Source organism: Abramis brama, assembly GCF_963993115.1.
Source record: "Abramis brama genome assembly, chromosome: 14".
NCBI lineage: Eukaryota > Metazoa > Chordata > Actinopteri > Cypriniformes > Leuciscidae > Abramis > Abramis brama.
In genome coordinates, this window is record NC_139976.1 from 30,300,304 (window position 1) to 30,328,149 (window position 27,846).

General features: G+C 43.2%; 1 protein-coding gene across 1 annotated transcript; it reads right to left on the bottom strand.

Moving 5' to 3' along the window:
* Nucleotides 1-681: 681 nt before the first annotated feature.
* Nucleotides 682-26,365, bottom strand: LOC311095669 (uncharacterized protein). Its single transcript, XM_084134316.1, has 10 exons — nucleotides 26,068-26,365; nucleotides 10,049-10,130; nucleotides 9,814-9,929; nucleotides 9,644-9,716; nucleotides 9,474-9,543; nucleotides 8,627-9,328; nucleotides 7,852-7,945; nucleotides 7,473-7,560; nucleotides 7,165-7,383; nucleotides 682-4,326 (listed from the first exon to the last, which is right to left on the bottom strand). Exons 1-10 carry the CDS (start codon nucleotides 26,154-26,156, stop codon nucleotides 4,009-4,011), a joined length of 1,851 nt encoding a protein of 616 aa, XP_083990442.1. The 5' UTR covers nucleotides 26,157-26,365; the 3' UTR covers nucleotides 682-4,008.
* Nucleotides 26,366-27,846: the final 1,481 nt, after the last annotated feature.

Below are 27,846 nucleotides of genomic sequence, written 5' to 3' on the forward strand. Positions count from 1 at the left end.
ATCTATCTATCTATCTATCTATCTATCTATCTATATCTATATCTATCTATCTATCTATCTATATATATGAAGAGTTCAGATGCAAAAGCCTCTAAGTGCCATCTGAAATTTTCTTCTAGAATGATAATTTTTATAAAGCTTGTATATTTAAGTTAAGTAATTTCACTTAAATGACAATTAATAGGTAATTTGCATTGCCATTTAAGTGAAATTATTGAACTTAAATATACGAGCTTGATAAAAATGATCATTCTAGAAGAAAATTTCAGATGGCACTTAGAGGCTTTTGCATCTGAACTCTTCATATATATATATATATATATAGAGAGAGAGAGAGAGAGAGAGAGAGAGAGAGAGATAGAGATAGATAGATAGATAGATAGATAGATAGATAGATAGATAGATACATATTTATATTTTAACTCTTAAGAGTGCTGATGTGCTTAAACTAGTGCTGATGTTGATTTATTGTTTACTGTTACATGAATAGTTTACCCAAAAATTATATTTATGCAACAAATTATGGCATAAATTTCATTTTTGGGTAAACTACTCTTAAAGATTCTTCAAATGTCTATTTTGGTTGAGCATCTGTTTGTCTTAAATTTTTAATAGTGCCTATTCATAACTAAGTTCACTGTAAACTGTTAATGAATAAATGAGAAATTATAACAACTGAGAAATTGTAACAACTTTTTAATTGTCACAATGAAGTCAATACTTGTACATATATGTATAAAAGTGGTGCAATAAAAAAAAATGTATTCCAATTTTTAAGTTTGCAACTTTCAAACTCATTTACTAAAAACATTGTAAAAAACATAAGTTTTCACAATTCAATATTTTTGTACAAATTAAACTTATTAAAGTTATGAAATGACAGACATTTGATTAGTGGCAACTTAAATCATGTTTCTTTTCTTATAAATGTTTTATACAACATCATCATTTACATCAAGTGGGCCTTGGAAATTAGCCCTTAAACAGCAGTTTGCCCATATTTGGTTCACTGTGCCTGTCAGGGTGAGAGGAATGGTAGAGTCCCAGATGTGGTTTTCTTTGATTCGTCGAATGACTCTTTCCACCACAATCCTTAGATGGGCTATTGATTGTGTACGTTTCGTCTCCTCTTTTGTAAATTGGGCTGCTCTTTTGAATGGAGGGATAACAAGTCTGGCTCCCACATTCTCAAGCAGTCGCTCTATGGTAAAGTCTTTATCTGCCATACAACAGTCTCCAGGCTTGAGCGGTTCCAAAAGTCCAGACTGTTTTGTTATCTCCCTGTCTGAGATGGATCCAGTGAACTTTGAAACAAAGGTTATGGCCCCACATGGAGCAACACCAACCAAGCCTTTGAAGGTAGGGTAGTTTTTGTAATGTGAAAACATCTCTGACTGTAGTGTAAGTGCTATGGGGTTTTCACATCTGATCTCAGTACAGTCCAAAATAACACGGACATCTGGGAAGTACTTCTTAAATTTTGCTGGCATGGTTGCTCTGACTTACTCTTTGGTCATCAAAATAGGCAAGGACCCCAAAACAAGGTACAGAAAATTTGCCCATGTTATGATAACTCGACTGACCGTTGTTGTACTCACATTGAAGTTATCTGCCAAGACCTTCTCTCGTAGACCTGCAGACACGCGACAACAATAAAGGAAAAACTCATCAATAAGCTGAAGCTTTCTGTTAGGGCTTGGTCCTGGAACCATCTCTAGACCATGTCTCTGTGCCTTAGACCAGTACAAAAGGTTTGATGCTGATGGTTCTATTGATGCCCAGAAAATCCTGAAAACTTTCTCTGAGGGAAAGCGTGTGTAAAATCGGAAGTTGTCATCCGAGAGACAAAATCTATTTATTTGCTCGCACTTCAGCCTCCAACTCTCTAATTCTCTCTGCTGCAGCATCCAAAAGATCTGGAAACGGAGGTGTTGAGTAGTCATGGTGTGTGGGTGGGACGGGACTGTAATAGACAACAGGCTGTTCATCACTGATCTCTGATTCACTGCAATGTTGGCGCTTTAACGTTACCTTATCCAGTACATTGGGTCATTTTTGGCGAACACTCCCCCAGTTGTTCCATTCGAACCTGGATGGTATAACTCCACGTTTCAAGCGTTTACAATCGGTTGTTGACGAGTAGTCAGATTCTGTGAAGTGTTGCCCGCATACGTACGTACTCCCTTTTAAAACTGCAAAACTTTTGCATTCATCCCGCCGAATAGAATGAATCCACATTTTCTTTGCTTTTTCATCAGTTGGAAAAGAATGGAAACTGAGATACGGCTGTTTAGTAGAACTATTAGAACATTTAACGCAACAACAATTCCTCGCTGTGCTCGCCGCCATTGCTACAGACTAGACCGGAAGTCGTTTTATGCTAATATTCGCCATTGGAAGTGACGTCACGCACACTGTGAGAAAGGCCTATTAAGACCAGTTTCACTGCAATAGGCTAATTTATTCAAAATGTATTCACATTTTTGGAAATTTAATTATAACTTTTGACCAAAAGGTGACGCTGTCTCGAAATCTTTTGAGTACCTTCAGGGCATGGTGCTGATGACACATACTGAGTTTCGTAATGTTACACCAATGCATTCGTTAAGTATAACTTTTTTTTTATCACAATTCTATATTTTAAGTCAATAGCAATTTCATGTTTTGTTCTATTATAGGGCCAACAAGAGGCACAATCCTACCATTTTTTTAATGTGTTCTCATAGTGAGCCCATACATGTGTGTGTCAAATTTGGTGAAAATATCTCATTTAGTTTTGGAGTTATAGACAATTATTTTTATAAACACATAAAAAATGACCCACACCTGACTTTGTTTGCATTTTCTTGCCACTTACTATTAATATTTTGTCATTAAGGTATTGGCGATTAGCCAACGACCTATGATTCCAAACTTCCTACGGTGGTTTCGTCTCGATTGGTCAGACAGTTTTGAAGATATTGGCAAATGTTTTTTAAGCGCTAAATCACAACGCTACCCAAATCGTAAGGCGAAACCTAGCATGTTTGGTATCATTGGACTTGGCAAGGATTCAGGAACCTAAGGAGATGACTCCCGTGAAAATAAGTCAACCACACCCATAATTATATACATTTGAAAAATGTATTTTACCACTAGGTGGCGCTGATTCGAAACTTCTCAGGCTCCTTCAGGTCATCGTATTGATGACCCATTCCGAGTTCCGTAACGATACGTTCATGCGTTCATAAAATACAGCATTTTGGTACAAAATTCAAAATGGTCAATAAAGCGTTGCAGAGATACAGCCTTACTTTTGTTTTTACAAGCGCTACTTAAAATTAGTTTGCACAGTATTTGAGAACGGTTTGACGAATCGACATGAATTCCATAACTTTGTTGGCATGGTCTGAAGATGATCTAACTACATTTTTATGAAAATCAGAGCAATGGCCTAGGAGGAGTTCGAAAAAGTAGGTTTTTCTGAGAATTCAAAATGGCGGAAATTTTCAAGACATGACGACATAAGGTGCAATACAATCGACTTGAGCCATGGAATCATAGGAAAAAATAATTTTGTTTCTAGCCCTTATGGTTCAAAAGTTATTAGCATAAACATGAGTGAGAATTTGGACAGTTGAAGGCGCTAGAGCAGGGGTGTCCAAACTCAGTCCTGGAGGGCCACTGTCAAGGTCTGATTATCTGGTTCAGGTGTGTTTAATTGGGGTTGGAGCTAAACTCTGAGTTTGGACACCCCTGTGCAAGAGGGATTGAGTTAGAGACTCCAAATTTGCTATGATGACAGTTCAGACTGTCCTCTATCAGTGTGCCAAATTTCATAACTTTCCCACAAGGGGTTCTATGGGCTGACATAGACTTCCAGAGCGGAAAAAGAAGAAGAAACGGAAGAAGAAGAATGATAAGAACGGCAATGATTTCAATAGGTGCCTATGCACCTTCGGTGCTTGGCACCAAAGTGAATTTTTGCGTGTCTGTCTGTATGTTTGTTTATGTATGCATGATACTGTTTTACTGATTGTTAAATTCTGCATCATGTAAAATCCTTTGAAATTTAATTTTAACGTTGGATCGACTGCATGGAGGAAGGTGTCTCAATGCCCCAGCTAAACTTAAAAGAAAATGCTCTTCCTCATCTGGCTTGCTATTAATGCTTTTCAGGACACAGGGCTGATCTGCTTCAGCACTTCTCTTTGAAGCAAGAATACGGCGAGAAGTTTTAGGTGTGCAGAGTGGTGGCACATTAGAGGAGTCAGGAGATTCCCTAGATCCAGGCTGTGTGGTGTCAGCCTGGGTTTGGGTCAGGGACTGTGTGCTCTCATCTGCTGTCTGTGGGGGACAAATCAGAAAGTTAATTAAAAAAAGTAATATATATATATATATATATATATATATATATATATATATATATATTGGTGTTACCATAGACTCAAGAATAGCCACTACACTGACATCCTCATCACAAGAAGTGTTCTGTCTAAAATTGCTAGAGGTGTCCCTGTCTGTGATGTATGGCTCCAGTAAGTTGAGGATGGACATCTATTTCCACCTCCGATGGCAGGTTACCAAATGAGAAAGCAATAGGGAATGAATGATAAAATAATCACCACTGAAACTTTACTATGCTACTACTGATACACTTATACAAGTTATCAAACGAAACTATTTTAAAGACCATCAAAGCAAAACAGAAGAATTAACCTATTAAAACAAACAAATGCAATGGCTCTTGGCTCAGTGCTCGGAGTGTAGCCTACGATAACGATAAGTCACTGGCAAATCAGTGGCTGTAAATAAATCATATCACATGATCCAATGTACAAACTCGAGCATACATAAACAGTTATTAAAAAAGAAGCTTAACTTCATTCAACGCTGAAAAATAGTTTCTGCGCAGAGCATGTGAGCGGAGTGCAGCGGGAGCGAGCGGGTGGATCTTGGACAGAGCGCAGAGCAGCATTTTTAAAAGGACGGAGCGTCGCCCTATTTCCCGCTCCAATTTCGCTCCTTCACACCACGAGTCTGAAGAATGCTCAGTCAAGCCTGACCCAGAATCCATCTGTCTTGCACAGTCAGCAACAGTAGACTATTTTCAGTCAAAACTCAGCTCAATAACGGAGTTCAAAAAGTACTTAACAAAGGAAAATGAAAAGTCATACAGGTGTAGCCTATTAATATAAACTAACTAACAATGATAATGTGGTACAAGAAAAAGAATGTGGAGACATCGTTTCAGTCAGTAAAGATTCATTATGGAATCTACAAAGACACATCTCTCGAAAACATGAAAGTGTGCTACGTGAACATGCTGGGAAGAAAGCAAAAGGTTAGCAAATTGAATGAGGTAACTTGTAACAAAGTGTAAATTAAATATAGCGTAATATTCAACCAAATTCGTTTTGTCATTCAAGTAGGCCTAATGGTTCGTGTTATTTAATTTGTGTCGTCCATAATAATATTTATGTTATTAGGCCCATCTATTCGTTTAATTTTACAGCAGTTTGTGTGTACAATGGATATAAGCCAATTTAAATTTTAATCGTGAGCGTTGGCAAAAGTTCACTTATCAAAATTCTGGCCTAGCCTAATAGATAATTTACTTTTAAAACTTTTATGTATATTTTTGTTTATACAATTTTTTATTTGTATTATTAGGCCAATTTATTCGTTTAATTTTACAGGACTTTTTGGGTAGGCTATATTCCTTCTTACATAGGCCTAATTTGTAATTTGAAATAAAAGATTTCTATTTGAAAAATGTTGTTGTTGCTCATTAGTTCTTTAGGAGGTAAGGCTGTGGTCTAAGCTAAAAGTGATATACATGTAGATTTTTTTCCTTTTTTGGAGCGAGTGGGGACGATTTGAGTGGAGCGCGAAGCAAACTGCGTTGAGCGCTGAGCGATAATGAGCGTGATGTAGCTTTGAGCGGGGGAGCGGAGGGGTGAACAATTCCGTGAGCTGAGATTCTCACCGCTCCGCTCTGCTCATATGCTCTGCCAGCGTGCACTAATATTTTCAGTGGCGCTTTAACACGAAACAGGAAACTCGTGAATATTCATGTAAGCTCTGCCCAGTGTCACCGAAAATCTCAGACACAGTGAATGGTCAAGTCAATACAGATTGTATCATTTTTACAATACAGATTGTATCAAAGCAGCTTCACAGTGATAACATGAAAATAATACAACAAAGTTTGTTTCTAGAAGAAAATTGCGTCATCGTCCACCAGATCCATAGCCTGGCAAGCCAGACCTACATCAAGATGTTAGGTCTGGCAACTCACCATAGACACGGCTCAATCCGAGGGGCGGGATAAATGGCTGTCTTTCAAATTCCCTCTGCACGCAATAGGACAGCGCTTCAACCAACCAGAGCGTTTTCCCAACAGCGGAGCTAGTTGATAGATTCAACTTTTGCCATATCTGGCCGGCAAAACTACGAACACATCTTCCTTTTTTTAAGAATGACTTAAGTGCCGTTCTTTGCTCTTTTCTCAAAGAAAAACCTAACTCCAAGTCCTCCAGATTCGTGGACAAAGCCGATTCGAAAGATGTTCGCCAGCAGCAGCCGTCATTATTTGTTTTCAAGTAGGAACCGTCGCAACTCTGTCGTCATTATGTTAAGCCCGCCCTGCCTACTCTATACACGACGTGATTGGCCAGACCCAATTTAGGTTTTTGCAGCTCGAAAGTCAATGGAGAGTTGCTAGACTGCCCTGGCTGCAAAATACATTTTGCTGCCACTAGGGTGCGTCTAGATTTCTAGGCTACCAGATCCATCATATTGTTGAATATTAAATGTCGAACAAGCCAAAAGCCAAGGCAACAGTGGCAAGGAACCAAAACTCCATCAGGCGACAGAATGGAGAAAAAAACATTCTGAATATTTCAGAACACGGCCTCGTGCCCTCACGTTCTCTCATGGCCCTCAGCCTTGTCCTACTTGACACAGTATACAACTTATATACAAGTTTCATTTTTAACAACAGAATGTTTTTTTTTGTTTTTTTTCATTGATAAATTATAAGTGAATATTAAAAATATATATATCTAGAACATTATTAATGAGCACATTTTTAACTTCGATTTTATTTATTAACCATTCTCTCAATAAGAGAAAATAGTCGGTCCATTCTCTCTCTTGAAAATTGATGTCTTCCCTAAGTACCTTGACCAGCTCATCGACATGGCCTTTTTTTCTCTTGGCTGGTGGTGATCGTGGCTCCTCCTCATCTTCGTCATCCACTGCTAAACTTGGCCCTGATGTGTCCTCAGGGATGGAGTCAAGTAGGATAGGGGAGTTGGTGGAATGCCTCTGTCCCAACACCTCATCCATGAGGGCAAACCACGGCCAAGTTTTAGCACTCGCTCCCTTACACTTGCAATCCTACGGCAGAGCAAATAAACCATGACTGTTAACAAAAACAACAACAGCACAATAAATTTCAGCAAAGACGTGCCAATTAATTTGCTTACTTTGTATTTTTTTTTTAAGTACTTCCATTTTCCTCTGGCCTCTGTTGGAGTGGCCTTCCCAAGCAGGCCCATTTTCTTCAGAACTGTCCTAAAACAAGAGAAAAAGGAAACAATTATGAAAAACATTATGATGGGCGCAATCTTAACATAAGTGCAATCTTAACATTACAAAATATGACACAACAGGACATGCATACAAAAGTCCTCAAGTTTGGTTAAAACATTTGTAAACATACCTTGCATGACAGTACTACAAAAAACAACAAAGTGAAAGACTATTGCCTTATCTACTGGTTGTCTTATTGTTGTGGGCTTTGTATAGGGTGAGGACTATTTGATATTATAATACACAAGAGAGCCTAGTGGAAATATGCCTTACCCCCAAGCCACACTGTTCGATTTACTGTTCCCGGTAAATAAATGGTCGTTGTCAGCCCTCATTTTAATAAATCCAGCTGTCCGCACCTGGAGCCCTAAAACAACAGAAAATATTACAAGAAGTTTTGCAAGCGAAGGGTCCATCAGTTGTATCCTTAATTGCCCGAGAAACGAAAGGGTGCATATGAAGTCACATTAGAATCGGGGTAGCTGATGTGACGCAATCAGCCTTCGAAGGGTGCAGCCTTTGAATTGGGACAGCCTTCGTCGTGCCGATGTGACACAATCATACTTTAAATGCCTCTCCCGAGGACGCAGCCTCCGAATTGGGACAAAGCTCATGTTATAAACAGTCACTTGTCACCAACTAGAGGCATAACAATGTAATCGATACAATCGTTGTTTGAAGCACCAAGTTTTTTTACAAAAGGTGAACTGCTCTTATGATCACTACGTAGACATCAGTGTTTATATCCAAACTATAAACTTTCATCCCAGTACTTCTGTGATAATTTTTATATTTGCAACACAGAAACAACGATACTGTGTGGTTGAAAATACTGTTTGTGAAGCTGTTTCATACACATAACTGCTTTCTCAGCAGCAGCGCAAACACAGATTTGAATGTTCTGTTGTGATTTTGTCAAATGTTTAATAGACAGAGGCGAAATGTTGTCATTTAGTAATGAGATTGAGTGAGCGATTACTTATGCATCTCTACTTCTAAGTTGTTAAAAATAGTTGTGTTCATGAGGAGAAGAAATACTCTGTCTCACCTTTGATCCTATAACTAGGTATTTTAACCTTAATCTCATGTGGACCACCTTGGACTTTAGACCTATTGCTAGCATTTGATCTTACGGATGTTCTTGGTGACATTTTTACTTCAGTCTTCTTGCCTATTGGGCCTGGAGTCCGAAGCTGGCCCAAAGGCATTTGGAGATCAAGGATCTGATCCTGTGATTCAACACTTCTCCTTCCTTTCGGGGATTTAGGAGTTTTCTCCTCATGCTGAGGCTTTAAGAGAATTTGCTGGACAACCTCACCAGCACTGAACTTCTGAGGCGTTTTCAATGGTGTTCCCTTCTTCTGGGAGACCGGAATTACACCTTTCTCTGTCAATGAGAGGGTGATGGACCCTACAGATGGCATATCATCAACAGTTTTCTCCTCCTGACTTGCATGAAATGAGCTCTGAGGGATAGCTGGTTCAGTAATATCTTCATGTAGAATGACCCAAAGATCCTCGAAATCCAGTTCTGGAGTTGTGACCGGTTTAGGGCTACTTTTAACATCTGCAGCGGGAGCTTCCTCATGACCAACCTGAGGTCTTGCAAGAGGTGTTTTTGGTAGCTCAGATTTCCACGGTGATTTAACAAGGTCCTGTTTGACCATTCGGCAGAGCTCAAAAAAAGGATCATTCTCAACAGACTGATCCACAGATGGCGGTAAATTTGACCCATCTTTTAAACAAGTGTCTGCAAGTATAGCACACATGACAATCACGGATATGTAATTATATTCTAGCAGAATTAGCAAAACTACAAAAAAAACTTACAGTAAACATGTTGCAAAAAATACATTTATAGAATATTACAGAAAATAAATTTCATTATCACTAACCAAACAAATGCTCTGATTTCCTCTTCTCTGCATGAATGGGTGTGTTTTTTTCCTGCTGGTCTTGCAAAGCCTACAGGATGACAGAACCAAAAATTTAACAAAATAAATAAATGATAAATTAACAAAAAATACCCATCATCTGTTTCACAAGACTCACATCAACTACACACCTGAGCTGTTTTGTCTTTTCCAGCCGTGGACAGCCTCTTCTTCTTCTGTGTCTTGGGAGGTGAGCACTCAAACCTAACATTATGACAAGATGAAACCACACAAAACAAATTATTCTCAGAACAAGAAAACTTTCTTTTTTTTTCATAATTATAATAAAAATCAGAATCACCTGTAAGAACAATCAATGATTGTGATGAGATCACCATGCTTTAACCGTTCAGATTGATTGAGAACTTGTCCATTAATACATGTGGGGTTCACAGTGCTTAAATTGGTCAAAATGAACTTAAACAAGAGAGAGAGAATAAATGAACAGCATGTCATGTGTTCTTATATGCAAAGACACAGTTTAAGGAAACAAAAGATAAAGTCAAACTTATAGTGTTATACCACAGCATAATTACCTCATTGTTCTCATTCAGCTCTATTTTACAGTGCACATCTAACACCTGCGGCAGCTGAATAGAATTATCACAGTCCAGCTTCCTAAAAAGGTAAAGAGTCCACATTAAAACGGCTTCTTTGTCCATTTGCATATGGCCCATTTTGTGAATGAGAAAAATTTAACTATGATGAACTTTTTGATTACAATATCATTTCTATGCATTGTTTAATGTTGTGTAAGTTGATATTCAAAGATGCATCTCCCATGTATTTCTAGTTTCACCATAAATTATTCAATTCAAAATATAATTCTATCAATAGCTTATTGCATTAGTGCCTTTTTGCAGGTAACATTTTGTTTTTGTTCATTGATGTCTAGAACATTTCAAATAATTACAGTTGCAGCAAGACGAACGATGCACCACAAAATCAAGTACATTATTCATTTGTTGTTCAAGATTTCCTTTTTTGAATTACAGGCTACACATTAAACGTGCGTATTTAAACAATTTAAATGAATTTGTCCCCTTTTCACTCTTGTCCACTTTCATAAACCACTATTATCAACAGACAAAACTTAGATAAGTTAATATTTTACAAAACATAACTGTAAATATAATAAAAATAATTATACTAAGGGCTGTTGAATGCTCCAATCTGATTGGTTGACGAACGCACAGCTAAAGTAGCTCCAGGCAGGTCTTGACCGCATTACAGTTCCTTATCACTTCGTGTATATAACTGTAATAACAGAAAATAGGATACAATTCATAACAAGAAAAAAAAAATGAAAGACTAGTTCTAGCCTTACTGGAGGCAGGGCTGGAGGAGAGCACACAGATCATGTCTGTCACAGGGCACAAGTGTGAAACAAGCCTGAGAAGCTACTGGGCACCTTCGGCAAAAGAAAGAAATGAAGCGTGATCCTCTCATAAAAACAAAAGTCCAAACGAAAATCAAGCCAAGGATCACCAGAAAAAACACAAAAAAAAACTCTGCTAACATGCAGCCCCATGCGCTCGATCTGCCATTTTCAATGTCTAACTTCACAATCAATGGAAATGGTCAGTTAAATTTTAATAAACAAAGTATATAGGCCTAGCCTATATATGAATAAATTGATAATCCTGCTGCACGGGTTTTCATTATTATTGCAGATTATATAAGAAATAAATAAATATTGATAGGCTGAATGAATTAATAAATAACTAAATTAAATAATATTGACGCACATGCATTTCTGTCTTATTATTGCAATCTCTCTTTTGCATTGATGACTGCAAGTAATCTCTTATGTTTTGGAATTAGCAACGGAGGCCTGGGATTAGATGCGTTAGAAATTAGTTCTACACACAAGAGCGTTTTACTGACAAAAACTTGACAAACGTCTTGAAATACATCCCAGCAAACACATTTCGTTGTGGTAACGTCTGTGGCACGTTGCATTTCCGCCATGACAACGTCGTTGTCTACGTGCTTGCAATATTGTAACAAGAATTGTAAGCAAGCAGCAACCTCCCTGTCTCTCTCTTGAAACCAACACGGAAGTGAATTAAACGGCAATTCATCAACTGGCCGCTTGAGGCTGGCTGCAAAAGTGAGTCAAATCTGCATCTCCCCCATGCTGAAATGCTCAACTTTACAGCAGAAAAAAAAAACATGTTTACAGCCTGGAGCAAAAGGTGGCTTTGGTCTATACAGCTAATTTTGCCCTTCATGACAACTGTGAGGGTGGTGAATTTTTTTATAACGTTTAAATTATATTAAGCCATCAATTTCTGCATAATTAAGGGTGTGTCCACTTTTGAGTGACAGGTGGATTCCCGCTGCTGTGGTCATTAGTCACCATTAGCCGTTTGTCTGCTGCTGTTAGCCGTCACGTTAGGGTTTTTCGCCCATTTTAGTTTATCCGGGAGTGACGAACTGCCAAGATGGCGACGGTCAGCTACGCCCACTTTAGGCTTCGAAAAACGGACTTCAAAAACCTACAGGTAACGTCACGGACACTACGTCCATATTTTTTTACAGTCTATGATAGTAAGACGTGACAGGGACATGGCATATGGAGTAGCAACATTGTTGCGTGACATTCAGCAACTGAGAGACAACGTTCTGACAATTTTTTTTTTTAATGCTAGATAGGCCTATAGATATCCCCGGCCCCATTTAGCATTTTATGTTTTATGTTTATTTAATGTGCCTATCAGTAATTTAGCCTAATAGTCCAGTCATTTTATGAAAAAAGGTTGGACAAATTGCAACAGAAGCAAACTCAACTGATTTTGTATCCTCAATCCCCAAAGAATCCCATTAGGGGAATGTTTCTAAAGTTTTGCCTATTCATTCTTTTTCTAAAGTGAATAGGGTAAAAATTTTAACCTTTAGATATCACAATGAAAATTACTGAGTTGATTACTTACATCAAGACAAACAAAAAATGTATTACAAGTTTTTTTGAAATTGTTTGTTAACATGGACAAACGGTGCATAATCTAATTATGTATGTGCTGATTTGCATAAATATCACAACAGATCTAAATATTGGGTATAGCCAGGTGAAAATGTCTTGTTGAATCTTGTTGACATATAACAGTAAAAGACTTAATGTTAAGGTCTGAATGGAACCCATTTAGGCTACTTATGAGCATTAATACATAGAGGCAGGAAGAATTACTTTAAACCAGCCTTTATTAATTATTATTGCAGAGTTGGGGTTTGGGGCTGGGTCCGTGGGACTGTGTCTGGGGGACGAGTCTGAGGGAAGAACAGGATACAATGGTAAGGAGAATGCAGAAGACAAAAGGTAGGTAAAATAAAAAGTGAACCCCCAGAAACAGTCCCATGGACCCAGCCCCAAACCCCAACTCTGCAATAATAATTAATAAAGGCTGGTTTAAAGTACTTCTTCCTGCCTCTAAGTCTTTTACTGTTATATGTCAACAAGATTCAACAAGACATTTTCACCTGGCTATACCCAATGTTTAGATCTGTTGTTGTATTTATGCAAATTAGCACATACTGTACATAATTATATTATGCACCGTTGCCCTTGTTAGTCCCCCCTGGAAGTGCAGCTAATGTGATGACCTGTGCTCTGAATGGCGTAGAGAGCACCTTGGGCACATAGCCGTGTCTCAGTCTGAGGGTGACTCTGGAATCACCAACCCCAATTGTAGAGCGCCTGCAAATCACCCACTCGCTTAACTGATGCCAGTGCCAGCAAAAGAGCAGTTTTTAGCGAAAGTGGCATTAGTTCAGCCGACTGAAGCGGCTCAAATGGTGAGCCTTTCAGGGCTGCAAGAACCGTGGAAAGGTCCCATACCGGTATAGAGGGAGGTCGAGGAGGGGTGAACCACACCTGGGTTTTCCAGAGGGGTGCTATTAGAAGGACTTTGCTTCTGCTTTCCCTGATACGCTCGATAACCTGAGGGATCATTGAGATGGGAGGGAACGCATAGAGGGGGCATCTGGGCCAGGCATGGGCCAGCGCATCCCTGTTCTTCACAGTGCGTGTTGTTCTCCAAGGCAAAGAGGTCGACCTCTGCCTTGCCAAACACGCTCCAGATCAGAACTGTCTGCGGGTGAAGGGACCATTCCCCTGGGGGAGTGTTGTCCCGGGATAGCATGTCCGCGCCCACGTTCCGGACGCCCGGAACATAAGCAGCTCTCAGAGAGCGCATGTTGGCATGTGCCCAAAGGAGGAGGTTTATGGCCATGGCATATAGGTTGCCCGATCAGAGGCCGCCCTGGCGATTTATGTAGGACACCACCGACATGTTGTCCGTTCGGACTAAGACGTGATGTCCCGCCAGGTTTGGCAGAAGCGCCTTTAGGGCTAGACAAACAGTTGACAAAGGCAGTTGATATGTAAGCTCTCCTCCGAGCTCGACCAGAGGCCGGAGATAGGCTTGCCCTCGTGCAGCGCCCCCCAACCCAGGTTGGAGGCGTCTGTGAACAGGGTCTTCCTCCTGTGGCCTCCTGTGTGCCTTCCTCCAATGGTCACTCCAGACAGGTACCAGTCCAGGACCTTCCAGGGAACCAGGGCTCTGATGCAGCCATGATGTGCAGGCATCCTGAACGCCATGCATGGGCTGGCACACAACGTTTTAGGCAGTGCTGTGCAGTAATCCCAGTTGGAGATTTGTTTGGTAGTTAACATTCTGAATGGCCGTCTCATGAGGGCTCTGTTCAGCTGTCTGAGGTCTAAAATGAGGCGCTGACTTTGCCAGCCGGCTCGAGGCTGAGCTGGAGCATTTAGGCAGGAAGTGCTGCATAGCTTGTGATGACTTCTGTGCTTCGGTGAAGAGCTTCGAGAATCCTTTAACAGCTGGGCCGAAGAGGCCGTTGGTGGAGACTGGCGTGTCGAGAAACACCGTCCTGTCCGCTTCTTTGATGTCCGTGAGGTTTAACCAAAGTTGGCACTCGAGCACGATCAGGTTAGCCATACCTCTGCTGATAGCCTGAGCGGTGGACTTTGTAGCGCGCAGTGCTAAGTCCTTGGCGCTGCGTAGGTCTTTAAATGACTCAGGATCCGGGCCAGACTCGTCCATTGCCTGGAGAAGCTTAGCCTGGAAAACTTGCAGCACCGCCATGGTGTGCAGGGCCGAAGCAGCCTGGTCGGAAGCAGAATAGGCGCGTCTCGCGAGGGCTTAAGTGTTTCGGCAGGGCTTGGATGGGTGAACTGCTCTAGTTCTCCATCCAGCAGCAGTGGGCGGGCAGAGATGGGCGGCGACCGCCTCTTCGAGAGGAGGCAGCTTCTCGTATCCCTTTTCTGCAGCACCGTCAACAGAGGAGAGAGTTGGTCAGCCTGAGTGAACAGGACCGTGTCTGTAGCATGGAGATGGGCATGCTCTCACACAGAGAGCAGCTTCTGGCAGAGAGTGCAGCTTCAGCGTAGGCCAGTCCCAGGCATCTGGCGCACTCCGTGTGCCACGAGGCACCGAGAGAACGAGGCATTTGCAACAAAGCTTGTATTATCTGGAAATTTCTCTTTTAGACTGTGTGTTCCAACGGCGAACACGCAGTAAGTGCAGTGAAAAAGGAAATAGCGTTTGATTGCCGGATGGCCACAGGAGAACGGCGACAGAAGAGGAGCGGCTTCTAGCAGAGTGAAGAAGGCGCTGTCCGCTGTATGAAGGCTTGTTCTAGCTGAGAAGGCTTGTTTCGACGGCGAAGGCTTCGTAAGAGGCAGTGATGTGAAGGTCGCTGAAGGAGATTAAATATGTTGTTATGGCGAAATAGATGGGCTTTTATGACTATAAGCCACGGCCATTCTGGCGGGCTCTGACGTGCTTGGCGCCAAGCTGCCTGATTGGTTCGCGTGTCTGAGCCGCCTTGCCATAGGATGTGCAGTTGCCTCAGCACAGCCAATGGGCGAGCTAGTAGCTCTTCTGGTATTTGCTGTGCAGCTGCACTGCGTTTTAAATTATAGGCTTCAAAATTCTCGAGGAAAGGAGTTCCCCACTGCGTATTAGCTACACAATACGAAGTGACCATTCTCGAAAGGGAACTACTTTTAAACAGGAAATGACGAAATATTTACGTACATATTTACAGCGGGTCTATTCACATTCAGTATTAGTATTACCTGAGGTAATTTTTCCGGACCTTTTTAATGAAGGTAAAAGTCGCCATACTTTTAATGACATTGTCCGTATTACTGAGATGGCACATTCGGACGGGACTAAAATCACTGAGAAGCTCTGCTAATTATTACTTTACCCCATCTCTCCATGTAAACTAGTCCCGTCTGAATAGGGCTAAAGTAGTGAAGTGATGAGTCCCAGTTTAGGACCCCAGTGGTATGCCTGATCTAAAGATGTTCTCACAATTCTTAATGTAATCAATCAAACTTTAATTCATGTAATAATCTTTTATTTTTATCCTGATTATTTGTTAAAGTGAAAGGAACAGTTAATTCTTAAACTAATTCATAATTCTTAAACTGATTTATGCTTGTATCGTAATTGTTATCGAAGTTTTGTTTAGAAAAATATTGTAGATGGTGAAAAAAAAACTATCTCTAACTAAAAAAACACTAAGAACGATAAGTGTTTAATTTCACAATCTATCTTCGGTTATATTCTAGTATATGAAACATATAAGTTAAAAGACATTAATGGTCGTTATAACCCAGTTCAAACGACTTATATAATAAAGTGATATCTGATTTGTAACCAGGCACTAAAGCGATTACCCATAAGACGTGCTTTGAACCAATCGGATTGGGACTCATCTTCGTGTTTATATATGATATCTATGCTCTTCACCACCACAGACCACACCGGTAAGTAAGAAGCCATTATAGGAGCATGTACAAAACACCATGATGTATAACACAGTGGGGGAATGAAGAAGTGGCCTGACATCTTATAAGAACATTTTTAATTATTTTGTTTTGTGAGTTGGAGTAGACGGGTCTTTGATGCGCGTCTCGGCAGCTCGTTTAACAAATGCCATCCCTGCATATGCTGTGAGTTCAGGGGCGTAGCACAAGATCCCGGGCCCTATGTATAGGCAGTCCTGATGGGCCCCCATGTTCCAAATAAAATATATTCCAGACTTTTCAAGGGCCCTCTCTCCCCTTGGGGCCCTGGTAATCAGTACTGGTTTTACCCCCAGTCCGACGCCCCTGTGTGAGTTTGTGTTTCTCAATGACGTTGAATATGGGAACGCAATGTGCGCCATTTCACCAGATTTGTAAGGTAAAAAATCTATAAAGCTACGCCAACACAAGAGAATATATTAGTATGTTTCTTAATATGGAAACGTTTCATTCATAGCAACTTCAAAATAAAAATGTAAACCCCCATGATTGTGGGTGTTTTGATGTCCAGGTGTAATTGTTAAAGAAATTACAGTGATTGTAACATTTATATCGTAAAGAAGTGGCCAAATATTAAAGGGATGATCTTCCGTGGGTCTGCCATTAATGAAGTGGAAAGCGGTTTTTGGCGGTTTCTCACAAATGTGTCGCTCAAATACACACAAGAGAAATACATAAGCTAAACTACTGCTGCGTTTAGAACCTTAATAACGTCATTTAACATGCACCATTTCACATGCACTGCATCGTGTCACATTAAGCATGTGCGTGCAAAGAACTCAAAATGGTGATTGAACGGTAAATGCAACAGATAACGTTACAATGTTAACTATTTGATTAAAATATAAAAATAACAAGCAACTCGCATTGTCAGCGTTAACTATTTGATTAAAATATAAAAATAACAAGCAACTCGCATTGTCAGCGTGTTTAGATTAGTCTTAGCTGTTTGGGGAAATTTTGTGACGAACATGTGGACTTGGGAGTACAAATCTGACCAGCCTACGTTTCGTAAACTCGCCGTGGCTCTCAAGTACTGAACAGTTAGAGTGCATAAGCATATTTAGGCCTATGCATTGCCTGGGTTTAAGATGTATGCAATATAATAAAACGGCACTATTTTGCCCAGCTGTGTGCAGTGCAGTGCACTATTCTAGACTAATGAAAACGTACTCGGTTACCTAATGTAACCTCGGTTCTCTCTAGAAGAGGGAACGAGTATTGCGTAAGTTGCTTACGCTACGGGAAAGTCTTCTTTCTTCAAGATCTGAAGCCAAAAATTATCCTTAATTTTGTATTCATTGTCAACGCAGTGTGGCAGCCGGCAGACCAAGGCAGGCTGTATAAGCGTGCTCATTGGCTGCTCGGCGGCAACTGCTTAAGCCTATCAGTGAGCCTCGTGAAACGTGGCCTCCAATGAGGGCGCTTCGCGCCCTCCACACCCTTCTAACCGTCAAGATGGGTGTGGCCAGAGTGTATATAACGAAGGCTCACAGGCTGAATATCTGGTTTTCGTAGTCTGAAGCGCAAAAACTCGTGGCGCGACACGGCAGGTTACGCAATACTCGTTCCCTCTTCTAGAGAGAACCGAGGTTACATTAGGTAACCGAGTACGTTCTCTTACGAGAGGTTCTCTCGTATTGCGTAAGTTGCTTACGCTACGGGAACCCATTGTCAACGCCGTGCACGCCGAGCATCCAGCACTTGAAACCCAGGGAGACCGGGGAAAACATTCTGCTGGAACAGGTGGCCGGTCGGAGAGACGGGCCAACACAGTACAAAGCACTTCACTCAGTGTATAAAATAGAGCGGCGCCGCCGGTCTATAAGTATATATCAGTGCAAAACAGTGGGGCCGGCAGCGCGAGCCCACACAGTACATAAGCACACATTAGGGGAAGAAAAGAGCGACATCATCGGTCTTTTATGAAGAGAATAACCCCCCGCGCAGCAGAGTGGAAGACGGGTGGCCAGCAGCGCGGGCCAGCACCGGTAAACAGCGCGTAACGGGGAATGAGAAACAGAGCGGACCAGCCGGTCTGAGTATAAAACACTTAATATAATAATAAAATATCGTCAGCATGCGAACGTAGTCTGCACATGAGCGACTGGGCAGAGCATACATGTCACTTATACTGACAGCAATTTAGCCTGTAAGGCGGGAACTTCCAGGTTATAAAACCTCACGAATGTCGATGGGGAGGCCCAGCCCGCCGCCATACAAATATCGTGGATAGAAATTCCACTGGACTATGCCCACGAAGAGGCCATGCTTCTAGTAGAGTGGGCTCTGATACCCAGAGGGCACTGCAGGTGTTTGGAGGCATAAGCTGCTGCAATCGCGTCCACTATCCACCTGGACAGGCTCTGTTTTGAGGCGGCGAGACCCTTGGTGCGCCCGCCGAAGGAAACAAAGAGCTGCTCGGAACGCCTGAAAGAGGCGGAGCGCGTGATGTAAACTCTCAGCGCCCTGACAGGGCATAGGAGGTTATCACTGTCCCCATTATCGGATGCTGGCAGAGCCGAAAGGGAAATAATTTGTGCCCTAAAAGGGGTTCCAATCGCTTTGGGGATGTAACCGTGTCTCGGTCTGAGAATGACTTTCGAGTCGTTCGGTCCGAACTCAAGACATGCAGGGCAAACAGATAGCGCGTGCAAATCCCCCACGCGTTTTACTGAAGACAGAGCTATCAGAAAAATGGTTTTGAGCGACAGGTACTTTAAATCCACAGATTCAAGCGGTTCAAAGGGAAAAGCCTTCAGGGCCTCCAGGACCAAGGACAGATCCCAAATAGGAACCGAGGGGGGCCGCGGGGGATTCATCCGTCTGGCTCCTCTGAGGAAGCGGATAATAAGCTCGTTCCTTCCTAATGTCTGGCCGCGCGTCGTCTCAGCGAACGCTGCAATAGCCGCCACATACACTTTGAGCGTGGAAGGGGACCTGCCCTTGTCCAACAGCTCTTGTAGGAAGGAGAGCACCCGTGGGACCCCACATGCACGTGGATCTAAGCTCTTAGTAGCGCACCATTTAGAAAACACCGACCACTTAGACGCGTAGAGCCGTCTCGTGGAGGGGGCTCTAGACTGCGTGATCGTGTTCACGACCCCTTCTGATCCGTTGATTACCCATGCATGCAGAGACCATCGTTCTGGATGGGGATGCCAGATCGATCCACCGGCTTGAGAGAGGAGATCCTTTCTCATGGGGATCGGCCATGGGGATGAGTGCGACAGCCTCACCAGCTCTGGGTACCAGGTTTGGTTCTCCCAACGCGGGGCTATAAGAAGCACTGGGTGGTGCGTTTCCCTGATCCTCGCAATGACCTGTGGTAACAGGGAGATCGGGGGAAAAGCGTACAGCGGGAGGCTGGGCCATGTCTGGGACAGCGCATCCTCGCTTTTCGAGAAAAAATTCGGGCAGTGAGCGTTGTCTCTTGACGCAAAGAGATCGACCTCCGCTCTGCCGAATAGGCGCCAGAGAAACTGGACTGTCTGGGGGTGCAGGGACCATTCTCCCGGGGGAATGATGTCTCTGGACAGTCTGTCTGGACCGACATTCAGGTGGCCCGGCACGTGCGCGGCTCTCAGCGAGCGCAACGAGCGGTGAGCCCACACGAGAAGGCGTTCTGTCAGCTTGCACAGGTTTCTGGATCTGACGCCGCCCTGTCGGTTCACATAGGATACCACTGACATGTTGTCCGAGCGGACTAGCACATGGTGATCCTGTATAAATGGGAGGAAGCGCTTGAGCGCGTTCTCGATCGCTATCATCTCCAAACAGTTTATGTGGAGGCATTTCTCCTGGTCTGACCACAGGCCAAAGACCGGTTTGCCCTCGAAAAGAGCGCCCCAACCTGAGGTGGAAGCGTCCGTCGAGATAACTTTGCGGTGCGAGATGGCTCCCATTGTCACTCCCCGCTGGTACCAGTCGGCCGCTAACCAGGGCTTCAGTGCTGAAACGCAGCTCTGAGTCACTCTGATTCGAATGCCGCCGGAAGCCCAGGCTCTGTGAGGCACTCGGGCATTCAGCCAGCGTTGTAGCGGGCGCATACGTAACAGACCCAGCTGAAGCACTGCTGCAGCTGAAGCCATACAACCCAGCATCCTCTGAAATGTCTTGAGAGGTGCGGTGCTGCCTGGCTGGAAAGACGCGGCCAGGCGTCGAATGCAGCGCGCGCGCTGTGTCGACAGGCGGGCCGTCATTGCCACAGTGTCCAGATCCAAACCCAGAAAAGAGGTTGATTGACTGGGCACTAATGAGCTCTTGGTCCAGTTGACCGTGAGCCCCAGGCTGTCCAGGTGGCTTAGAAGCACTGTTCTGTGGGCGATGAGTTCGGCCTCTGACTGTGCTAGAATTAGCCAATCGTCCAAGTAGTTCAGAATTTGCATTCCCCGACCCCTCAGGGGAGCGAGAGCCGTGTCCATGCACTTCGTAAATGTACGGGGTGCCAGCGACAGGCCGAAAGGCAGGACGGTGTACTGATATACCTAACCGTCGAAGGCGAATCTCAAGAATGGCCTGTGACGGGGTATTATCTGGATCTGAAAGTACGCGTCTTTTAGATCGAGAGATATAAACCAGTCCCTCGGGCGAATTTGCGCGAGAATTGGCCTGGTTGTGAGCATTTTGAACGGTCTTCTCATAAGAGTTTTGTTCAAACGTCTCAGATCCAAAATTGGTCTGAGAGCTCCGTCCTTCTTGGGAACGAGGAAATAACGGCTGTAAAAGCCCGACTCGCTCATAGAAGGGGAAAACCGGTTCTATAGCCCCTTTGCACAGAAGTGTAGCTATTTCTGCTCGAAGTAGATGTACTACTTCCCCATTCACTCTGGTCTCGGTACGCGCTTGAAAGCGCGGAGGGCGGCGAGCGAACTGCAGAGTATAAACCTGTTTTACTGTGCTTAGCACCCATTCTGACGCGCCTGGAACAGCTTCCCACGCTTTCGCGTGTGCAGCCAGGGGCAGAATGGCCTCCGAGCTCTGATTGCCGCGCGTCGCGGGCTCGAGAGCTCGAAACGGAGGCGCGGGCGCAGCGCGCGCGCTCTTGGTGCTTAGATACGGCGGCTCGCATGCAGCGATAGCTGGCCGTTTTACACACAGTGTCCCAGTGGCTTTGGACGGGGAACATACAGTGTGAGGCGCGACGCGCAAGGGCGGCGTCGGGGCGAAATGTTTGTTAGTATGTGTGAGCGCTCGAGGGCGGGCACAGGACTTACATTTAAAACATGACCGGCCGTGAGAGGCCGTGTGACAGAGCGGGCAGTGAGTAGGTGTGGGCACGGGGAGGTGGACACATGACCTACTTTTAACACTCGAGCGGCTTCTGCCTGCTTTATGAGAGTGGGCTCTGTGAGAGACACGGGATTTATAGTACTTGTGTGCAGGGGTGAACACGGAAACTTGGGCACATTCATTGCATTTGAAACACATACGGCGTGAGCCGTGCAACCAGACATTATGCTCATTTGAGATTTCTCTGGGTCGCCGTGAGAACGGTGGTTGCGCGCAGGCGAGCGGGTAGATATACCGGCTCATTGGCTGCGAGGTAAACATCTGCAGTAGCCGTGGCAACGGGGACTGACAGAGCGTGAAGCTTTGACGGTGGTCCAACCGCAGCGGGACTTAACCGTCTTTTCTTCCCTCGTGTATAGAGGCTCAATAATAATCGAGCACCATGAGTAGGAGGGTGGAGAGGCGGAGAGGCGGGTTCGCTTTCTGTATGTAAGAAAAGCTGGCCGCGAGCTCGGAGAAGCGAACAGCATAAATTTTTATCTGCTGCGAGAGCCGGAATCGAACACGGGTCTCTGGCGTGAAAGCCTATAATTCTGCCACTGTACCACAGGGGAGAACACATTAGCTTTCGGTTAGCGCGAGCATATAAGTGAGCGACCTCAAGTTTGTTTGCAGGCGTGCGTGTAATAAAAACAGGCTTGTTTACTGCAATAGTAATATTTCCAGCCGCCTGAACTTAAGAGCGGACTGAGAAATGTGTGAGAATTGGCGGTTTGTCCGGCCACAGCGGGACGAAAACACTCTCTCTCCTCTTTTCGCCGGTGAGTGAGGCGCGCGCGCTGAACGTTGCTCGTGACCGTCCGCTCTGTCATCCCTTGTGAACGGCGCAATCTGCGCGGCCCAACAAGGGGGAGAGCGGGTTCCCTTTCTGTAAGTAAGAAAAGCTTGCCGCGAGCTTGGAGAAGCGAACAGCATACATTTTTATCTGCCGCGAGAGCCGGGATCGAACCCGGGAATGGAGGTGGGACGAAAACACTCTGTTCTCCTTTCGCCGGTGAGTGACGCGCGAGGACGGAGTAGCTTTCTTGTAACGTAAAGAGAGCTCCAGGACCGTCCGCTTCTGCCATCCCTTGTGAGCGGCGCAGTAGCGCGGCTCGAACAAAGGGAGAGGAAGCTCGCTCCGAGACCGTCCACTTCTGCCATCCCTTGTGAGCGGCGCAGTAGCGCGGCTCGAACAGAGGGAGTGTATCTATCTCATTCGCCTCATCCCCTGATGCGGCGGTGGCGCGGGCGAGAGCCGGCGGTTGAACGGCTGGGAGGGGGGGCGGAGAGGGCGAGAGAGAAGCTCGAGGGAGAAGTTCCGGCGAGCTCCTCAGTCACATCAGTGTCCGGAGGTCTCTGCGAGTGGCGCTTCTTCTTGCGCGGCCCGGCAGGGACAGGCAGAACGACAGCTTGGTCGAAAACTTCAAGTCGAGCCCGCAGGGTCGACATTGAAAGTTCTTTGCACTCGGGGCAGCCGCCCGTAGAGAGTGCGGTGGCGGCGTGCTCGCGGCCCAGGCAGAGAGCGCAGATGAGGTGGCGGTCTCCGTTGCTGAGCAGGGCGCGGCACAAGCCGCAGGAAAAAACGAGGCATTTTTAGAAAAACGCCTCGTGCTCTTTTAGAATGAGAGAAAGTATGTGTCGCAGTAGGCGAACACACACAGCAGTAAAAGGATATGTCGCCGGATAGCATAGCAGGCACGGATGGCTGAAGGCGGCGAAGGCGGCCGGCTTCTTCAGGCGCTGTCCTAGGCTTGCTGGTCACTGGTTTCAACGGCGGCGGCTCTCAAGATCCAGCGATGCGAAGAGCTTCGCTGAAGACAAGAAAATCAGATATTCAGCCTGTGAGCCTTCGTTATATACACTCTGGCCACACCCATCTTGACGGTTAGAAGGGTGTGGAGGGCCCTCATTGGAGGCCACGTTTCACGAGGCTCACTGATAGGCTTAAGCAGTTGCCGCCGAGCAGCCAATGAGCACGCTTATACAGCCTGCCTTGGTCTGCCGGCTGCCGCACTGCGTTGACAATGAATACAAAATTAAGGATAATTTTTGGCTTCAGATCTCGAAGAAAGAAGACTTTCCCGTAGCGTAAGCAACTTACGCAATACGAGAGAACCTCTCGTAAGAGAACTAGTGATGCATGATCATGCTCAGCTTTGACTTAAGGTCCATTAAATAATAGCCTACAAACAATTACACAGAGGGAACTAGGTATGGAAAGCAGTGAGACATGTAATGACTATTGCACACTGCAGTGGAGTAACATTGACAACCACCTCTAACAAATAGGCTACAAGTTTTCCCAAGCAGCAAATAGGCTTAGAACAGCAGCACAATTAACAGAACAGTGAACAAAGTTCATTAAGGCTCCCTGAGGTGACGAGAGATGTTTTGGTCCTAACTTGTATCCAGCAGGCAGGCAGCTCAACAGAAACTATTTAATGAAACTATTACGTCCAAATTATTACCAAATGTTATAACATTTTAAACAAAAGTTTACTTCTGTTGTAAAGACGATCAAAACAGACTAGCCGACAGCCTGCCATAGAGACAGCCGTCCCCATTGACTTTGCATTGCGAAAGGCTGCCTCCTTGTCATTTCTTGCTACTAACAAAAGACAGAAAAATGCCTAAAAGCTGCTGTGTGACAAGGTGTACAGCAAACAAGCTAAAAAACCCAGAAATAAGTTTTTATTAGCTCTCGACCCCAAAAACGAGTGTTTAGGACATAAAAGTGAATACAGGCAGTTGAGACAGAGCGTCACGTGTCTCATTACTCTGAGAACTAACGTACGTCCGCTGGAGGAGACCGTAATCGGCTACAGGATAGTTTATCTTACAGAAATATAATATATAAAACTGACTTTTGGATATTTGACTCACCAGTGACCAAATGTTTAACTTACTGCACACGTAGTGTATTTTTAGTGCATACTTAGTTTCAGGATCCCACAATTTACCCATTCGTGTATCCAATTTTATGTCCTCAAACGCTCGTTTTTTGGGGTCGATAGCTTATGAAAACTTATTTCTGGGTTTCTTAGCTTGTTTGCTGTACACCTTGTCACATAGCAGCTTTTAGGCATTATTCTGTCTTTTCTTAGAAGCAAGAAATGACAAGGAGGCAGCCTCTCGCAATGCAAAGTCAATGGAGACGGTTGGTTTGTTTTCCGCCTTGGTGGGCGTGGTCTTCAGATTATGACGCGTTGCGCTCTGTCTCTATGAACGTGAGATGACGTTTCAGAGCCTGCAAATAACCAATCGGAGGAGAGCCCTTCTAGCCAATCAGAGTCGAAAAAGGCGGTACCTTCCCCTACCATCCTGGGGAAAAAAATATCGCCCCCAGTAGGGCTGGCCGATAAATCGATTTTTATCAATTAACTTGAAAATGTAGTTTATGTGGACTTGTTTGAATGAAAATCGGTTTTCTCTTTAAACATCCGCCGACGCTCCCCTCTGGGCTCCCGTAGTTGCGAACGGGCTCAGCGTTTGCCATAGACAAACAACATGGCAAATGAACGAGACCGCGGCAGCTCAAGCACACACGCCAAGAGCGTTTACAAACTGAATCCGTAGAGGGCTGCCAACTCTCAAGAATTCACCGTGAGACTTTTCACACGCTCTCACACATCCATTTTCTCACGCACAGAAAAATCACGAAGCAAAGAGGACACGGAGACCGACAGACAAGGAAGAGCAGGTTACTATTGAAGTGAAACAAATTCTCAACTCTCAGATTCTGTCAATTTAATTACGAAATTCAAGCAATAAACACCGTTTTGGCGCTTGAAATTAACATTTATAACACATTAACGTATCTAATGTAGGCTACCTAATATTTATCCAAAGGAGTCGATATTGAATCAAGATCAGAATTAAATCACAAGAATTAAATTGAAATAGTGAAATTTGTGTCAAGCAATAATAAAAACAGTAGCATTCCAGTTATTACCATGTAAACATATTGTTGTCACTAAACTTAATAAAATTATCTTAAGTTACCAAATGTTTTGACAATCACAAAACACTTCCCCCAATCCCAATCCACCCATTTTATGTTATGCTACGTTATGTTATGTTACATTTTCACTGTTTATCTTTTTGGTTTGTTGTTTCTGATTGCACTTTAACCCCAAGGGGAAAATCCAGATCAAATCCCAGAAGAGAAAATCAAAACAAAATAAAGTTAAAACTTGTTTTGAACAATTTCTTTGTCATCTGCAGATTAATTTTAAGTAGGGGGGAAATAATTGATTTAAATCGTAAATCAGAATTTTTGTGAAACCTAGCCTCATAGCCATCATGACAAAAATGAGAAATATTTGCGTAGTGCCCCCCTGGACGTGGTGCCCCTGGGCACTTGCCCAATTGCTCATAAAGCCCAATTGCTCATAAGGCCCTATGCAGCCATGTAAGCCATAATTATAAAATGTTACTTACCTTCCAATCAGACAGGATGCTATGAAGGGAAATTCAGTGCCATCTTCTCCATTTTTTTCGATCGCCACTATCTTCCCCAGCAAAGGCATTTTAAAACAAATGACCTTGTTTAGCAAACACAAAAAAAAAAAAAAAAATTAAAAGTCTATCCACTGTCACGGGTCACAAATTTGACATACGGCAATGAAAACCGGATGCTAGTTCTAGCAATGTGGTCTGTGAAGTTCAATTGATCATCAATTGCAACTCCAAGGTTCCTGGCTGCCCTTCATAGAGTTATGAGGTCTACTGAGCCTAGCTGAATGGTGAAGTTGTGATGAAGTGATGGGTTGGCCGGGACCAGAAGCAGGGTTTTTTGCAGTTTCTTTTTTTGCAGGGGTTTCAGGGTTTTTCCTGACTCAAAACGAGGCAGAGTTACTGTGTTTCCCCACAGTATTGTTGTGGGTGGAGAAGAAAATTTTGTACATTTTAAATACAAATTAATTAATCTAGTGCACTTTAAGTCACCCGAAATCGGCTGTTATTTTTTTATTTAAAAAATAAATAATCCACCCACCAACCGCCCAAACCTATAATATTCTTTGATTTAGATATCTGCATCTGATCATCACATTACAATTCAAATTCTCAGTGTTAAGCATGATAATATGGTAACATATCACACTGAAGTAGGCTGATTTAAAATGAACATTTATTTAACCCTTTCACGCATAGTGGTCACTACAGTGGACAGCTATTAAAAAAGCATTTTCTTGAATTTGCACGGGTTTTTATGGCAAAGTTGCACATCAGCCTCTTCATTGAACCCTGGTGCATCATCCTATAAATTGCAACCAAGTGGCAAGCCTTTGTGTTTCGATTTTTTCCCCCTCCAAACCAAGATGGCCAAGGGTCAGTCAGACATGCCAAGTTGCTCCGGAATATCCACCCATTCCTTCTATCCTAGGAGACTCTTGTAGGTAAAAAAAATATTGCAGCATCAAGCAATATCTAATGAGTCATATCACAGTAAAATTTTCCAAGTTTTTATTTTAGATTGAGAGAAAACTCTGACACTGTAGTGGACGTCATGCATCAATTGCTATATTTCTGTAGAAAATTCTGATGGAATCACGTCCTCATGTTCTGATATCAAAGATGCGCGAAGTGCTTGTGAAGTTGTATGAAGCCTTTGCAATATTTTGCATTTAGATTTTTTGTATATATTTTATAGTTTTCACATGATTTGATATAATTGTATTGATTAGTTTGTTAAATTCACATACTTTATGTGTTTGATTATTGTCTTATATTTAATATAGTATATCTTAAGTTTAAACCAACCGCATGCTGTCCACTCAAGTGGACATCTGAAGATCTCTTTGAAAAATTTGTAAAAAAATAAAATAAAAATCAATTCTTGTTTTTCATGCCCTAAGAGCAATAAAAACACATAGGAAAAAAATCCTGACTGAGGTTATCATAATTCATGCATGAAAGGGTTCAAATAAAAGTTCTTCTTTTGGCAAAATTACATTTCCTTAATAGCCTAAACAGAGGCTTTACTACCTTCAAACTTAAATTGTCAATGTTTCATTACATCACTGTTGGAAAATTATCAGAATAACATTTTTTTACCTTTATAAAGGGCATTTTTACCTAATTTTATTAAATGTATGCTCCATCTTTCATTTCAAATTCTTAAATTTGACCAATACATTCAATTAGAATAAGACACTAGGCTGTTACTAATCAAATTAAATAATTTACATTGAAAAATTATAACTGTATTAAATGAGA